General features: G+C 50.2%; 1 protein-coding gene across 1 annotated transcript in view; it reads right to left on the bottom strand.

Annotated features, from left to right (window-relative positions):
- Window positions 1-17321, bottom strand: part of PDS5A (PDS5 cohesin associated factor A) — a 1513477-nt gene that overhangs the window by 329486 nt on the left and 1166670 nt on the right. The window contains exon 28 of the mRNA XM_085642237.1: window positions 3033-3152. Within this exon, the coding sequence (XP_085498363.1) occupies window positions 3033-3152 (120 nt within the window). The remainder of the gene's footprint in view (window positions 1-3032; window positions 3153-17321) is intronic.

Here is a 17321-nt window from a genome sequence, read left to right as displayed (position 1 = left end):
AGGAACCCAATGCAGGAGCAGGGAAACACCTGCGCGGAAAACAGCAGAGAAATAGGACCAAAAACTCCTGAATGGGAAGTGCCTAGAAAGGAGAGCACAAAGCAGGATACAGCATACACGTACATGGCAAAGATGCCATTGTCTATAGACAAGGCCAGACAGAGTGGGAGGAAGAGAAAGGATCACCCATCCCAGAGAATGGAGGGTGGACCAGTCACCCAGAAGCGAACGAAGAACCGAGGCACCCCATGACAGCGAACATACCAGGGTGTGCCCACAGTATGGGCAAACAATGAAGAAGTGTGTTGCGCAGCTGCTCTGCCTTGGCGCTAGATGATGGCAGGACAGCAGCCATTGAACTGCCAGAGTCGAACAGAATCAAGGATGAGCACAGCGAAGCTGAAAAACGTCCTTGGGAAAGGCAGGCAATACAGAGACCTCATGGTAGGGAACCGCTACCGACAGTTGGAAGTAACACGGACAACCGTAGACCCCAACCCTAACGTAAAAAGCAATATACCGACGCAAACCTGTAGGTCGCATACACTGAGCCACAGAAGAATCTCTGTGAGAAAGACTCCACAGGAGCGTACTAAGCCTTCCCTGCAGAAAGGCAGCTACATAACAGCCAGCAAATACCCCACATAGGCTAAGTCTTAGCCCCTGCAAGGCGGCTCCTCTTGGGACAAGGTCACAGACAGAGGACCGAAAAGAAGGCAGAACCAGCTGACCACCTGTACCTGTCAAAGGCAAAGACGACGGATAAACCGCCTAGACCATCTGGGTACCACGTCATGAACCCAGGGCTCAAAACAAACAAGACAATGTCGCCACAAGGCAGAAAACTAGGCCGCAAGGGCCAGAAAGTCACGGAATACCAGACATGAGGCGGGAGACATCTGAATCAGTGTGACAGTCAAAAAGGTCCACGCCTTTGAATGGCAGATCCAGAAGAGCGTCCCGAACATTGTCTGGGAAACGACTGTCACGCAGCCATGTATGGCGGTGCAACGCAACCAACCGGGCCAGTGCCCTACCCACAGAGTCAGTTGCGTTAAGGGCTGATCGAAGAGAAATTGTGCCATTCCCCTGCCATCAAGAAGAAGGCGATGTAAGTAAGCCCGGGGCCATTCTGGTGGAGAAGAAAGAAGATGCTCAACTAAGTCCCAAAGGGCAAAGGAAGCACGTGCGAACACGCAAGTCGTGTTCAAGGCACGGATGCCCGCACTGGCAGAGGCAAAAATGTGGTGACCACATGTCTCCAGCCACCGAGATTCCCAAGTGGGAGGTAACAACAGTAAAGTGGAAGAAGGCTGCAAGTCAAAAGCCGCCTGGAGAACCAGACCCTGAGCTCTATGGTGAAGGGACAGGCAAAGAGGATTGTCCGGGGCCTGAAGATGCTGGCAAGCAATGGCCCGATCAACAGGGTCACCAGAGGAGGGCCGTGCCCAGGTACCAAGCAGGATGTCAAACAAAGTTCCACCAAGGGGCAGCAAGGGCTCCACCTCAACAGGCTCCATGTGGAGGAGAACCAGTAAAGGATCAGAGGGCAAGGACACCACAGGGGCTGAAAGCGAAGAATATCTGCAGCCCTGCGAATAACCCTTGCGAAAGCCGCACTAGCCTCAGTTGCCATTCTGGGGGGCGACAAACCATCGGCAGGAGATGGTTGGAGACTAACTCGTCCACTAGAGAGTAAAAGTGGAGGAGCCTGAGGTTGATCCAAAGGCCACGGAACGTTAGGTACCTGCACCAAGGGGCACCGAAACGACCCCGGGCATGGGGAGTCCAGAGGAACTTCAACCTCCTGTAACAGAGGAGCCGTAGGGGACGGCACCGGAGGCCTGACGCAGAGACGGCGAGGACCTCCAGAGGGAACGGAGGCTGGGCGCGGTCCAACGGCGACCCAACCTCTACCTGCGGGGATGAAAGAGGTCGACCGGGTGTAGAACTCGGTGCCACATCAGACGTCAGTGCAGGAAGACGCATAGGGATATGTGGTGACTGGACGGGTGGGCTGGACGGACGACTGGGAGGGCCCTCCGGGCCGCGTCTTGTCAATGTCGTATCGACTCCGTGCACGCAGCAGGCGCCGAGGCCGAATCTGCCGAAGACCCGACGTGCGCCTTCCTCCTCTGTGCGACCCGAAGGCGCACCAGTGAGGGGGTGACCCAAAGATAGAGTGGAGAGCCTTTGAATAGGCTTCCAGTTGGGTCCTTGTCTCTCTGACACCCGGGAAGGGTGGGTAGGGTGGAGACGACTACTGGGCACCGGTGCAACAGGCCCAGCACCATGTTTACGGGAGGACGACCTCCGCGACTTGTGTTTGTCTTACCTGTCTCCGAACGATGTCTGTGGGAACGACCTCGTGAGCGGGCCCGATCCCGATAGGGAGATCGGCGGCGCAAAGGTGCAGGACCGGACAGCCGTGCGGTCAGCAGCTTCATACGACGCTCCCTTAGGGACTTAGGTTTCATCTGCTGACAGGCGTCGCACTCTTCGGAGTCGTGGTGCACTCCCAGGCACCGTATACAAATGGCGTGCGGGACCGTGACAGACATTTGGCGTGCACAGGTTTCACATGTTTTAAAACCCGAAGGCATCGCACACTGTTCCGTGATGCCGAAGGCATCGAGAAGAACCGAAAAACAGGCCAAGGAACCGCTGGTTTTCCAGGATCCCCGTTGGACGCGGAAAAGAAGAAAACTGACGTCAGCGAGCCGGGAGGGGCTTATTTGGCTCCACTGACTTCACATCTGTGGACAACGTCGGGGAGGAGCTGTGCAGAACCGCCCCTGGTGCACAGAGGTGCTGCTGCGGAAAGTTTTCCGGATCCAGTCTGACGCCTGGGGATATTCTAAGTTAAGGAATCTGCGGCTAGATGTCTATCAGATTCTGTATTTCCTCCCCTCCCAGAATTACAGGGACCCATGGTAACTCCAAATAGGGAAATTGAGGAACTTTTAAGAGACCAATGATAATGAGAGCCTAAATTTAAAAAGTACTTCACTTAAGAATTTTCTTATATTTACCTTGTCAGGCTGAGTGAAAAACTTCGTTGGAAGAACAGGCTCCTTTTGTGAGTCTGCATTACAAGATGCGCTTTTGCTATTAATAACACAAAGGGCCACATCACATACGGTGTAGAGTTTCTAAGGAAATATAACATTTGAAGAAAAAAATTAATTTACAAAAGATGAATAAAGGCTAGAACACTTTTTACTGCATATATTTTTTTAATAGCACTGCAAAGAATATCTACATAAATTCCACTACGAATAACGCAGCAGAACAAATAATAAAATATTAGGACTGTATTGACTTCTCTGATCTCTTTGTAGAATGTATTTTTGTATCTGGCAATGAAACAAAACAACGATTAAAGCCTGTATTCCAGAGCTAAATTCAAGACAACAGAGGCTTGAGGGTTGGGCACTGACAACAGGGTAGCAAAGGGGTGCTCACAAGGAGAATATGCAAATAGAGGCAGGATTTCATAAGAGTTCAATTTCTTTTGTGGTTTATTGAGCACTTATTATCCCCAGTGCAGTGAAGTCTGGGAAAACACAACCAACAGGAGGGAATAAAACAAGTTGGGAACTGGATTTACCCAAGTAGTATTTTTTCCAATTTGGTAGAGCAGGTACTGAGAGTGAAGTTTTGGGTTTGGATGGAAGGGTATTATTAAAGGAAAATAGAAGTAGGTGGATGAGTGGTACAAGGAAGAGGAGTTATGGACCTCCCAATACAGTTGTCTAGGAGTGTCTCAGTTGTCTTTTCTTTAAACAGGGAAGACATAGCAGCATGCTAAAATAATAGAGTATTAAACATGCTAAGTAAATATGTTCCTACTTTAGCCCATAAATATAAACCAGTTTTATGTTTAGAGTCGCTATTCATATCACAAACGAACAAGTTACTTACCTTCGGTAACAATGCATCTGGTAGAGACATGTTTTAGTTGTAGATTCCTTACCTTTAGAATTTCTCACAGGAGTCAGTCTGGATCCAGAGATTTTTCAACAGCAGTACCCATGCGCATCTGTAGGTGGCATTGGTCGGCTCCACGTACATCATCGTGGTCACCGGAATGATGTTGGGGGACCCATCTAGATGCCGCCCATGCACACTGAATTCAGTTCTTAACACGACTTTCCAAGCCAGAAGCACAGCGCCATGAAAGGTACTGACCACTGGTGCGTCAAACAAAGGGTCCTTTAGGGGAGTCCCTATTCCTAGAAATCAGTTCGCTGAGAGGGGAGGTTGGGTGGGGCGACAAGGAATCTACTACCAAATACATCGAGGTAAGTAACTTGTTCATCTGATAGAGACTTCTAGTTGTAGATTCCTTACCTTTAGAATAGATACCCCAGCAATACCAACCACGGAAGACGGTCTGTGAACCAAGATCACACGAGGGAAGTCCTGGACGACCGAATGGGCAAAGAACCCATTCCTTGGGACTCAGCTGTTCAGGCAGTAGTGTCTGGTAAATGTGTGCAGGGATGCCCACATAGCTGACTGACATATCAAGGACTGGTGCCTCCGCTTGGTAACGCAGTGGTCGCCCCTGTTCTCGTGGAGTGAGCACACAACCCCACAGGAGGTTCCTTCTTCGCCAATATAAAGCATATTTTAATGCAGAGGACAACCCTTCCAAAGAGGGTCCATTTTCGAAAAGCCTGACCTTTTTTGGCGCCCACATAGCAAATGAAGAGTTGATCATCCACCCAGAAGTTTTTGGTACTGTCAAGTTAGAAAGACAACGCACGTTTTGGATCCAGGCACTGGAGTCTCTCCTCCTCTGGAGGGATGCGGGACGGGTAAAATGTGGACAGTGATGGATTGTCCCATATGAAAGGCCATGACCACTTTAGGGAGGAATGAATTTTTTTTTCGAAGCCCCACTTTATCCTGATAGACCGACAGATAAGGAGGCTAAGAATATAGAGCTTCAAGCTCGATAACTGCGAGCAGACGTGATGGCAATAAGGAAAGCAGTTTTATGAGTTAGAAGCCGGAGAGGGTAATTATGAAGAGGCTCAAAGAAAGCGCACATAAGTAAAGTCAAGACTAAATTCAAATCCCACTGGGACATAATTAAAGGGGACAGAGGAAACAAGTTAGTGAGGCCCTTAAGGAACCTCTTTCCAATGGGAGACTTGAACAAGAAAGGCTGAACTATAAGTCTCAGTAAGGCAGAGATAGCTGCAAGATAACTCTTAAGGGTGCCTAAAGCACAGCCTTGCTGAGCAAATGAAAGTATGTAGAAGAGAACCTCTGAAAGAGGGCCAGAAAGGGGATCAACAGCCTTGACTGGGCACCATGCCACAAATTTGTTCCATCTACAGGCGTGTACCGATTTAGTGAAGGGAGCCCAGACTTCGGGTGGAAGGTCAAAAGCTGTCAACTGCTGCCACACCATCTCCACGCAAGGAGGCGGAGACTAAACAGGTTCGGGTGAAGAACTGTCCCCTGCTGCTGCGACAGAAGATCCTTCCGAAGGTGAGTCTGATCAGAGGATCGATGGCCATGCTCAGGTGGTCGGAATACCAGACTCTTTGTGCCCAATTCGGAGCCACAAGAATGACTTGAGCACGGTCATGCTTGATCTTCCTGGGCACTCTGGGCAGAAACAGCATAGGCAGAAAGGCGAAAGAAGGCTGAAGCTCCACTCGCAACGAAAAGCATCACAGAGTGAGCGCCGCCTTGGAAACTCCAACGGGCAAACCTTGTCCACATGTCAGCCCCTGGTAAATGGTACCCTAGGTACCCAGGGCCTTGTGACCAGGGAAGGCCTCTAAGGGCTGCAGCACTTATTGTGACATCCTTAGAGGCCCTGTACCCTAACACACATACGCACTGCCCTTGCAGGCTGAGTGTCTGGGTACAAGACAAAACAAAGAGTCAACATGGCACACATCCCTGTGTGCCATGCCCACAACCTACATTGCCCTGGCATACATCAGCGACTCCTCTAGCTGGGTTTCCTATGACAGTGGTGTGGGCACAGGAGCATGAGCCCTGTGCCCCTACAGTGCCCAGGTCCATTCCTGGGCACTAAGTGCAGTTGTGCCATTTAAGAGTATATGGTGCTGGGAGCTCGTCAAACACGAACTCCACAGCACCATAATGGCAACACTGAAGACTGAGAAGTTTGGTATCAAACTTCTCAGCACATTAAACCCGCAATGATGCCAGTGTGAGATTTAATGTTCAAAGCACTGCAGAGGGCATGTTAGACATGCCCCCTGAAACCTAACTACAATCCAAGTCTTGTCTGAGAGGCTGCCTAGGCTGCCACACAGCAGACATGTTGCTGGACCCCTGGGCGGGGAGCCTCCCACTCTCCTGGGCCTGCAACAATGCACATCATGGGCAAGGTGCTAGGTCTCCTCCCCCAGGATGGGCAGGGGGAAGCTTCAAAGGCATGCCGCCTTTGTGAGCTTCTCCAGGCCACTTGCTGTACTCAGCAAGTGGCCCCCACCGGTTCTGACTCCCACTCTGGCAGCAAGACTGGCAGGAAACTCCAAGTAAGGAAAGGGGATGTGCCAGCCCTGCCAACCCCACCTCTCAGGTGGGGGAGGCGAGGTGAAGCACATCTCCGGGCTCTCGCTATCTTCAAGATGGGGAGCCCTACCCAATCAGGACTAGGCCACTGCCCCCCTCCCACAGGAGAGTGGCAGGATAGGGGGTGTACCCACCTCAGGACAGGGACCCAGTGGTCCCTGCCCTTTACCTACCTGTAACGCCCATAAATTTAGTATTTAAGGGCACCCTAAACCTTCCTTCTTTAGATTCCAGATTCTAAACTAGCAACGAAGAACAAGAAGAAAGAAGATCTGCTGTGCAGCTGCTAAGAAGAGGAAGACACCAACTGCTTTGGCCCCAGCCCTTCCGGCCTGTCGACCCTCGAACCTGCTCCTGCTAAATCCCGGCACCTCCTGCGGCCAGCAACCTCACAAACCCCGGAGGTCCTGGCTACCTTGTGACTCTGAGCACCTGGGACTCCCACGAGCAGTGGCTCTGCTCAAAGCAAGTTTCTAACCCCTGGCATCAAGCCCGGAACCGCGAACCCTGCACACTCTGCACGCGCCAAGCCTGGCCTGTGCCGGAGTGGACAAAGACCCCAAGGACGTCCCACCAGCGACTGTGACCCCGAATCCGGCACCCAAGAACCCACCTCGATGCTCCTGACGACGCCTGCAGCCTCAGAACCAGGGAGCCCCCCAACCGCGATCAACAGAGAATAAGATATCCCAACATCAAAAGGCACCCCTGCACCCGGCGCCCTGCGGCTCCCTGTACCTATCCTCCAACTACCCAACTTACCTCTCGAAGTGGTGGTGGCACCTGAAGAATCTTCGTCCCAGAGCTTGCAGCCTTTGTTCGTCCTGGAGCTTTCCCATTGAAATCCATTGAGCGCCCAAAGGCTCAAAAGCACCCTGCACCCAGCCGCCCGAGTGGCCCTGGCAGTGTTACTTCTACTCCTACCTACTTCCCCATTTGCCCTGAGCAAGTGACCAGGAGCCCAGCTCCCACAGCCGCATGGCCTGCTAGTCAGCAGCCACCAATCAAGGCCCCCCCTGCCTCCCATAGGAGAACATTGGGCCTAACTCAGACTGCACCCGGCTGTCCCTGTGCCGCTGAGGGTGTAACAACTGTACTTACCTAACCCTGGGCGACCCCAGAGTCTGTGCCCAGGACCTTAACTCTGCCAGTCGAGTACTTACCCAAAAGCAGATAACTTACTTTTCTTCCATAGGGTAACATTGACTGGCTTCTTCTGAAATTTCTTCTAAGTGTGGAGTTTCTAAACTTTAAAATATTCACCTACAATCAACCGAGTAACGAAAACGGAAATACTCACCTCCTATTAGGAGAGATCCCAGTGCTGGTTCTTGGTGCCCAGCACTGACCCTGAAAAGTACTTACAACCGTACTTACCACTAACTCAATTTTCTCCCATAAGAAACCATTGACTGTTTTTCTGTGAAATTTCTTTTAAGTGTCGATTTTTTCAAACTACAAATATTCTTTAAAAATCGTACTAACTGTGAAAACGCAATTACTTACCTGTTTTAGACAGATGCCCCAGTACTGAGCCTAGGAGTCCAGCACTGGATTACAAACGTAACGAGAACATACTTTACCTGTAACTTGCCGATTTTGCAAACGTATAAATATTCCTTAAAAATCGCCTGTGTAACTTAAACGCAGTCTCTCAACTGCTTACAGGTGGTACACTAGTGCTGGATCTAGGACCCAACACTGACCTAAAAGTAACCATAACCCCACTTACATGCTAAGTGAATTTCCTTCCATAGGGTAACATTGGTAATTTGATTAGCAAAAGTTTTTAAGTGTCAACTTTTAAAATAGCAAAATATCGCTTAAAAATCACAACAGTAACTAAAACAAATTTACTCATTTGTTTCCAAAAACTGTCCCAGGACTGAATCTAGGATCCAGCCCTGGAGTTAGAAAAGTAATCCTGAAAGTAATCAATTGCAAATAACTTAAAATTCCTATTGAGCTCAATGTATTATTGCGTTTGAAATTGTGTTGCCTACTGCAACAAAACTAACTATTATCTGCAAAAGTCAATTGCCTATTGCAAAGTATTTAACTAAAGCATCTCATTCTGAGAAAGTATATTTTGATACCTATTGTTGGTTCTAAAATAAAACAACCATATATTTTTTATATACACCACTGGCCTAGAGTTCAGTTCTTGAGTGTGTGAGACCATTTGCTGACTGAGTGTGTACAACAAATGCTTTACACTGTCCTCTGATACTGCCTTACTGCTTGACCAAGCTACCACTTTAGAGAGTAAGGTTATATGTAACTTTAACCTCTGCCAAACCTCTGGGGACTGTGTACACACTGTACCTATTTGGGAACAGTATATACAGAGCCACTTTCTCACACGCATCTCCCAAGATGTTATGACAATGGAGGTGACAAGAAGTTAAAGAAAGAAATCCAGTCAATGTAATGGACAGACATCTGCCACCATCCTTAAATTGTCAACATGATTAAGAATATCCGGTAATTTGCAGTGTCCCACCAAAAACTTTTTTTTCCCTGATAAAGATCATCTTAAGGTCCTATTACAAAGGTTGAAACGCGTTGGCATTTCATTCTTGAGGCGTAGCGTGACCATACAGAAACACTTTATGAAATAACGATTTGTCTAGGCTATATTAAATTAGCGTGGACAATGAGTTTGACATTTGCACTCTGACCTCATCAGGACCATTTAAGTAAAGAGCACTGTGGAGATAAATTCATTAGGCCCTGACTCATATAAACATAGTAGGACATAGAATTTTCGTTGTTGTATTCATGTCTTAGTTCTGTTTCCAACATTGAATCAACTGTTTTGTGTGTTTAACATTGTATTAATTGTTATGTGTATAATGTCAATGTGTAAGGAATATGCTAATTACCAGTATGCATCTGTTCTTGGCATGTAGAGCTGCAGAGTTGTACACTTAGCATAGATCGCCATCTGGTGTTGGGCCCGGATGTTTGCAGTTTGTTTTTGTTCTTTGGACAGTCTTTGGAAGTCACGAGTTCGGTGACTCCTCCTTCGGTCCGTACTGCGCATGGGCTTCGGCTCCATCCTCAGATTGTTTTTCGCCAACAGGGAAATGATGGAGCGTAGTAATAACAGTGAGAAACCCATGTGTGTTGTATCTAAATAAGATAGACTGGAACGAATACAGGTAGCCGGGGAGGCGGGTGGGCGTGTACAACTCTGCAGCTCTACATGCCAAGAACAGATGCATACTGGTAAGTAGCATATTCCGTTCGAGGCATATGAGCTGCAGATTGTACACTTAGCATAGATTATATAGCAGTACCCAACTTTAGCGGCGACCACCGGTATCCGTTGCAGTGGTTTGAAAAAGTGTCTTTAGTACAGCCTGGCCCACACTAGCTTGCTGCTTGGAATGCACATCTACACAGTAATGTTTTGTGAAGGTGTGCGGTGTTGACCATGTGGCTGCTTTGCAGATGTCATCTAAGGGTATGTTCCCTAGAAAAGCCATAGAAGCCCCTAACTTTATTGTAGAGTGGGCTTTGGGTGGAACAGATAATGTTCTTTTTGCCTTTTGATAGAAAATTTGTATGCACTTTACAATCCACCTAGCTATCCCTGATTTAGAGATGGGGTTGCCTTTGTGTGGTGGAGAGAAGGAGACGAACAATTGTTTAGTCTTCCTGAAAGGTTGCGTTCTTTGTATGTAATACAGCAAAGCCCTCTTAACATCAAGTGTGTGTAAAGCCCTTTCTGCAACAGATTGAGGTTGCGAGAAGAAGACAGGTAATTCCACCGATTGATTGAGATGGAAGGGGGAAATGACCTTGGGCAGAAACTTCGGATTTGTACGAAGTATGACCTTGCTGTGATGTATTTGTAGGAAGGGTTCCTGTATAGTGAACGCTTGTATTTCACCAACCCTTCTAAGGGAAGTGATAGCTACGAGAAAAGCTGTTTTCCAGGTGAGAAACTGTAGCTCACATTTATGCATTGGTTCGAAGGGCGGACCCATTAGCCGTGTAAGAACTAAATGTAGATTCCATACGGGGGAAGGTGGTGCCCTGGGAGGAATTACTCGTTTAAGGCCTTCCATAAAGGCTTTAATAGCGGGCACTCTGAACAGTGATAAATGCTGTCTGTTTTGTAGATAAGCAGCGATCGCTGCTAGGTGTAGGCGTATGGATGAATATGCCAGGTTACACCTGTGAAGATGGAGCAGATAGCATATGATGTGCTGTATGGATGCATCTAAAGGGTTGATTGTATTGTTACGGCAGTAAATTACAAATCTTTTCCACTTTGCAGCATAGCATGCTCTAGTGGTAGGACGTCTGGCTTCCATGATGATGTTCATGCAATCAGGGGGAAGGTTAAGGTATCCAAAGTCTAAGATTTCAGGAGCCAGATCGCAAGGTTGAGCTGAGCTGGGTCCGGGTGCCTGATTTCTCCATGGTTCTGGGTTAGGAGGCATGGGGATAGGTGCAGTTTTTGTTGTGGTACCACTGATAGTTGTAGTAGTGTGGTGTACCACGGCTGCCTGGCCCACGTTGGAGCTACTAGAATGAGTGTGAGGGAGTGTTGTTGTAGCTTCCTTACCACTAATGGAATTAGTGGGAGAGGTGGAAAGGCGTATGCAAATCTGCCTGACCAGTTCATCCATATCGCATTGCCCTTGGACAATGGGTGTGGGTATCTGGCGGCGAAGCTTGGGCATTTTTTGTTTTCGTGGGTGGCGAAGAGGTCTATGTGAGGATGCCCCCACTGTTGGAAGAATGGGTGAAGAACTTGTGGATGCAGTTCCCATTCGTGTAGTTGTTGCGTTTGTCTGCTGAGCAGATCTGCCATGGTGTTTTGTACGCCTGGAACGTGCTGTGCCAGGAGAAAGATGTTTTGGGGAATTGCCCATCTCCATATGCTCTGGGCTAAGCGGGAGAGCGTGTCCCCCCCTGTTTTTGGATATAATACATTGCAGTCATGTTGTCTGTGCGAATGAGGACTGCTTTGCCCGAAATCTGTTTTTGGAAAGATTTTAGGGCTAGAAAGATGGCCAAGAGCTCCAGATGGTTGATGTGGAGCGATTTTTGCTGTGGCGTCCATAGACCTTGCATTGTGAGGTGTAGGAGGTGCGCTCCCCAGCCGGAGAGCGATGCGTCCGCTGTTAGAATCACCTGAGGAACCGGGTCCAGGAACGGCCGCCCTTTGGAAAGGTTTGTGGTGTTCCACCACTGCAGAGAGTGATGGGTGCGGCCGTCCACCAACACCAGACCCGTCAGCTGACCCTGGGCCCACTGTTGTGCTAGGCACTCTTGAAGTGGACGCATGTGGAGTCTTGCATGGGGCACTATGAAAATGCAAGACGCCATCATTCCTATGAGCTTCATAAACACTCTTGCTGGAAGAGAGTGTTGAGGAAGGAATATTTTGCGTAAGGCTTGAATGCTTGTGATTCTGGCTGAGTTTGGATAGGCAATACCCTTGGAGGTGTCTATAGTGGCCCCGAGATATTGCTTTGTGTGAGATGGTATGAGGTGGGACTTTTGGTAATTCACCGTGAAGCCTAGCTGGTGGAGCAGTTGGATGGTGCTGTTTGTATGTTGCACACATTGGTGGTAGGACGCGGCTTTTATCAGCCAGTCGTCTAAGTAAGGGAAGACGTGAATATGTTGACGTCTGAGGTGTGCTGCTACTACCGCTAGGCATTTGGTAAACACCTGTGGTGCGGTGGTGACCCCGAAGGGGAGAACCGTGAATTGGTAATGCTGCCCGTCCACCACGAATCTGAGCAGTGTGGAATGTTCTTGAGACATTGGACGGTGCCTTGGTGGGATATTGGGTGGGGTAGATGTTAGCTCGAGACAGTACCCTGACCGAATGATTTGGGTCACCCATTTGTCCGATGTTATGGACTCCCATGCGTGGATAAAGTTTTGTAGTCTGCCCCCGACCGGAGTGGGATGGTCTGGGGGGAGCGAAGGGAAGTCATTGTGTGGGCGGGGTGGCAGAACGGGTGGTGTTAGTTTTGCCCCTGCCCTTATTGTTGTTGCCTCTGTAACCACCCCTTTGGTTGCCCTTTGAAAAGGTATTTTGAGGAGGGGATTTGTAGGAGGTAGAGGCGTTATCGGTGGAGAAGCCTCTGCCTGTGCCACGAAAGGATGAGCGTCGAAAGGAACGTTTAGAGGCCTGTGTTTGGAGTGCCCCCATAGACTTTGCTGTGTCTGTGTCCTTTTTCATCTTTTCCAACGCTTCGTCCACCTTTGGCCCAAAGAGAGTTTGTTGGTCAAAAGGGTGATTGAGTATGGACGCCTGGACTTCAGGCTTGAACCCTGAGATCCTGAGCCAGGCATGGCGACGAAGCAGGACACTGGTATTTATGGCTCTAGAAGCAGTGTCGGCTGCATCGAGGGCACACTTAATGGAGGTGTTTGTAATTAGTTTACCCTCCTGTATCAGGTCATGAGCCTTGCGCTTGTGCTTTTCGGGGAGGTGCTGCATAAGAGCCTCAAGTTCGTCGTAGTGTGCTCTGTCATAGCGCGCAAGTAGTGCTTGTGTATTTGCAATGCGCCACATGTTTGCAGCTTGGGAGGCGGTGCGTTTGCCAGACGCGTCTAAAAGTTTTGATTCCTTGTCTGGCGGTGGGGCTTCTCCTGAGGACTGGGAGTTAGCCCGCTTTCTAGCTGTGGAGACAACTAGGGAATCTAAGGGAGCAGGGCCCTTAATGTATGCAGGGTCTGTGGGTGCCGCCTTGTACTTTTTTTCTATTCTAGGGTTTAGTACCCTGGCCCTGACAGGGTCTCTGAACACCTCTGCAGCATGCTTGGTGACACCTTTAAGCATGGGCAAAATAGACGTGGATTTGTCCTGAATGTCAAATGTGTCCAGTAGGAAGTCGTCTTCCACTGGTTCGCTGTGCATGTCCACCCCATGGTAGTGTGCTGCTCTCTGCACTAAGTGATGAAACCCTAAGGAGTCCTCTGGAGGAGACGGCCTGGATGGGTATAGGTCGTCCTGAGGCATATCAGGTATGTCAGGGTTGTGATAGTCTTCCCATGGGTCTGGGGTCCCCGGTGGAGTGGGGTCCATTGGGGCGTCTGCCGGGTCATAATCCGGGTCCCCGTCATCCGGATCTGGGGACGGGGTCGGGGAGTGATGAGGTAAGGGTGGCGGAGACCTGGGAGGGGGAGGGGGTGGAGGAAGTGGAGGAGGCAGAGGAGAAGGTAGTGGGGAGGGCACTCTGAGGGGAGAAGTAGCAGAGTCCTTCCGTTTGGGTGGTGGAGGAGGAGCCAGAGTGTCAAGGCGTCTTTTCTTGACAATTAAAGTCAATAGCCCAGTCTTTGGATCTTTAGATAGAGTCTTTTGCAAAGGGTCTGGTGTAAACAGAGCCAGTGGCGCCGAATCGTCCGCTGGCGTCGATGATTTCTGTGCGCCATGCTTTTTTGGGGCCTCCGGTTTTTTCGGCGTCGAAGGAGTTTTCGGCGCCGGAGCGTCGGTGCCGACAGATTTGTGTTTGTGTTTGGTCGGCACCGAGAGTCCAGGCTTCGGCACCGGTGGCTTCGGAGTCGAGCTGGGTATGACTTTCTTCGGTGCCGGATGGTGTTTTTCGGCACCAGGCGTCGGCTGGCTCGAGCCCGAGCTGCCGTGAGACTTTTGAGGCTTCGACACCGGGCCCGAAGGTGGGGTGATAGAAGCTGTGTGCTTGGTTTTACCCAGGCCTGCAGGCGAGGGTGTAACCTGAGTCTCTTTGGTTTTGGGCGCGGGGGTGGGAGGGGGTACAGTACTCACGACCCGCTGCGCCGGTGTGATGTCCTCCACGTCGGAGTCGTCGGCCTCGGAAGCGCTGACGACGTCGTCCTCCTGCTCGGTGTGTAGTTGCCCCGAAGCTTCGGCGCCGTCTCCGAAGATGTCCGGTGGAGCTGCGGACGATGAGTGCGCCATGGTGCGTCGAGCTCTTCGATCCCGGATGGTCTTTTTTGATCGAAAAGACTTACAGGCGGGGCAGTCTCTGGCCTCGTGTTCTGGAGAGAGGCAAAGGTTACACACCTGATGGAGGTCGGTGTGGGGAATTTAAACCCACATTTTGGGCACTTTTTGAACGGAGTCCTTTCCATCGGCCGGGACCGGAGTCGAGGAGGGCCCGAAGGCCGGTGCCGATGTACGGAATGGAGAAAAGTGCCGCTTCGAGAGATGAAGATATGATGAAGAAACTCGAAGAACGAGGATTTTCCGTCGAGGCTGGAACCGTAGAAGTTCGAAGCCGGAGCACCAAGTATCGCATCCGAGCCCGATGGCGGAAAAAAACAATCTGAGGATGGAGCCGAAGCCCATGCGCATTACGGACCGAAGGAGGAGTCACCGAACTCGTGACTTCCAAAGACTGTCCAAAGAACAAAAACAAACTGCAAACATCCGGGCCCAACACCAGATGGCGATCTATGCTAAGTGTACAATCTGCAGCTCATATGCCTCGAACATAGTGTTTTTCCACTGTTCTTTTTAAACAACAAATGTGAACTTATTTGATACCACCAAATGGCTATGACACTTGAGTATAAGCTCATATAATCTATTTGAGGTGAAAAATATATAAACAAAGATAAAGTATATCAATTGATTTCATTCGGAGTTAATAAAAGTAACTTTCGATACTAAAATATTTGCCTTGATCTATGGTTGGAGAGGTATTCTTATGCTGCTGTTCATTTGTGATCGAACAGGCACAAACGGCTGAGTTTGTCCGCTCTGATGTTCAGAGTACCTGCCAGATGTTGAACCACCCAGGTTATGCCCTGACGTTTCAGCCATGTCCGGAGGCGGAGAGCCTCCTGAGAAAGGGTTCAAGACCCCACCTGCCCTGTTTGTTGCAGCACCACATGGCGGTGTTGACCGTGAACACCAGCACCACTTTCCTTTTGAGAGAGGAAAGGAATTCCTTCAGTGCCAATCTGATCGCCTGGAGCTCCAGAAGGTTAATATGGAGACGCATATATATCTACCTCTCCCAAGTGGTCTTCAACAGCCAGTCGTCGAGACAGAGGAAGACTGGCACCCCTGATCTGCACAGATGAGCTGTGACCACCACCATCACCTTTGTGAACACCTGAGGGGTCACTGATAAAGCCAAAGACGAGCACGGTAAACTGAGAATGCTCGTTGCCTACTGTGAACTGTAAGTAATGTCTATGGGCAGGCAGGAAAGGGACATGAAAATAAGCGTCCTGTAAGTCCAACGCTACCATACAGTCTCCTGGGTTTGAAGGTCCGGAGGTTCAGGAGAGGATGCAGACCGTTGTCCTTCAGAAAGTAGCGGGAATAACAACCACGTCCTACTTCTGGCACAGGTACCCAGTGTTAGGTCCCCCTTGGCCAAAAGAGCCATAACTTCCTCGCGGAGAAGCACCAAATGATCCTCCAACTTTCAGTCATAGGAGGGTGGCATGGTGGGAGGGGTAGTCTCAAAGGGAAGTGAGTAGCTCTTTCGAACTTTCTGCAGAACCCACCTGTCCGACGTGATGGATTGTCAGCTAAGAAGGTGATGGCGAATCCTGCCTCCGACTGGCCGTTGATAGCCCTGAAACATCAAACAAGGAGGGTTTTGAGGCAGTGATAAGGGTGGGCTGGCCCACCCACTGGCTCCCTGACCCAAGAGGACACTGGGTCCCATGTCTGCAGCCATGCAGAGGCTGGACAGCTTGATTGACTCGGTGGCTGGGGAGGACGTGGCTGGGCGCCCCTTCCGTAGCCACGAAATGCAGACTGAGGAGGACTGGTGGTAGCCCTTGAGGTCCAAGGATCATGCCTTAGCTCGAGATTCCTTGAAGCTCTCAAGCGCCAAGTCTGCCTTGTTGCTGCAAAGGCAAGTGTCATCAAAGGGGATGTCCATCAAAGAAGACTGGACATCCCCTGAAAAGCCAGAAGTCCTCAACCAGGCGTAGCATACGAGTGCTTTCGACGAGGCAGCCGTTCTGCCCAGTGAGTCGGTGGTGTCCAGTCCACAATGTATGGTGAATTTGGCTGTCTCTCTCCCATCCGCAACTGCCTGGGACAGAAGGGCCCAGGCCTCTCCTGGCACTGGGGCAGCACATGTGCAACCATATCTCAGATGGTCTGGGGGTATCGGCCCAAGAGGAAAGCGGCATTCACAGACCGCAATGCCAAGCTGGAGGAAGAAAACATTCTCTTCCCAAGATGGTCCAGCTTCTTGGGGGTGCAGAAAGGAATGCGCCCTTTGAAGATAACATCTAAGCCCTCCGGTGAGGGATGTTGCTGAGCCGCCTGGAGCGGGATGGTGGGCGATTGTCCAGTCCACAGGAGCCACTGTGCTGGGCTCGGACGAAGTGCCCAGAAGGAAATCAGTGAGGGATTCATTGAAGGGCAAAAGGGGTTCTGAAGTGCAAAGCGCAGCCTGAAGCACATCAATCAGGACGTTAGTCCTGACTGCTACCGAAGGGAGCTTGAGGTCAAGGACCTCGGCCGCCCTTCTCACCACCACAGCATAACAAGTTCCCTCCTCCATAAGCCAAGGAAGGGGTAGAAAGCAAGGCAGTGTCAGGGGAGGTGTCCAAACTACTGACCTCACCCAGGTCCATCCGCCAGTCGATAGCTTTTTCAAGATGGTCGGTTAAAGGGTCCAGCTGCCTCTTCAACACCTCGGGAAGTTGGGTAAGGGTGAGTAAGATCAACCGGCGTCTGTTCCGATCTGATAACGAATCCACGGGGGCCCTCCAGAGTCAAAGCTGGTGGCGTTGAAGGCCTAGGGCCCCCAACTGACTCC

The sequence above is a fragment of the Triturus cristatus genome, chromosome 2_2 (assembly GCF_964204655.1).
Source record: "Triturus cristatus chromosome 2_2, aTriCri1.1, whole genome shotgun sequence".
Classification (NCBI taxonomy): domain Eukaryota; kingdom Metazoa; phylum Chordata; class Amphibia; order Caudata; family Salamandridae; genus Triturus; species Triturus cristatus.
Note: the sequence above shows the minus strand (reverse complement) of the source record. Positions and strands in the feature narration are given on the sequence as shown.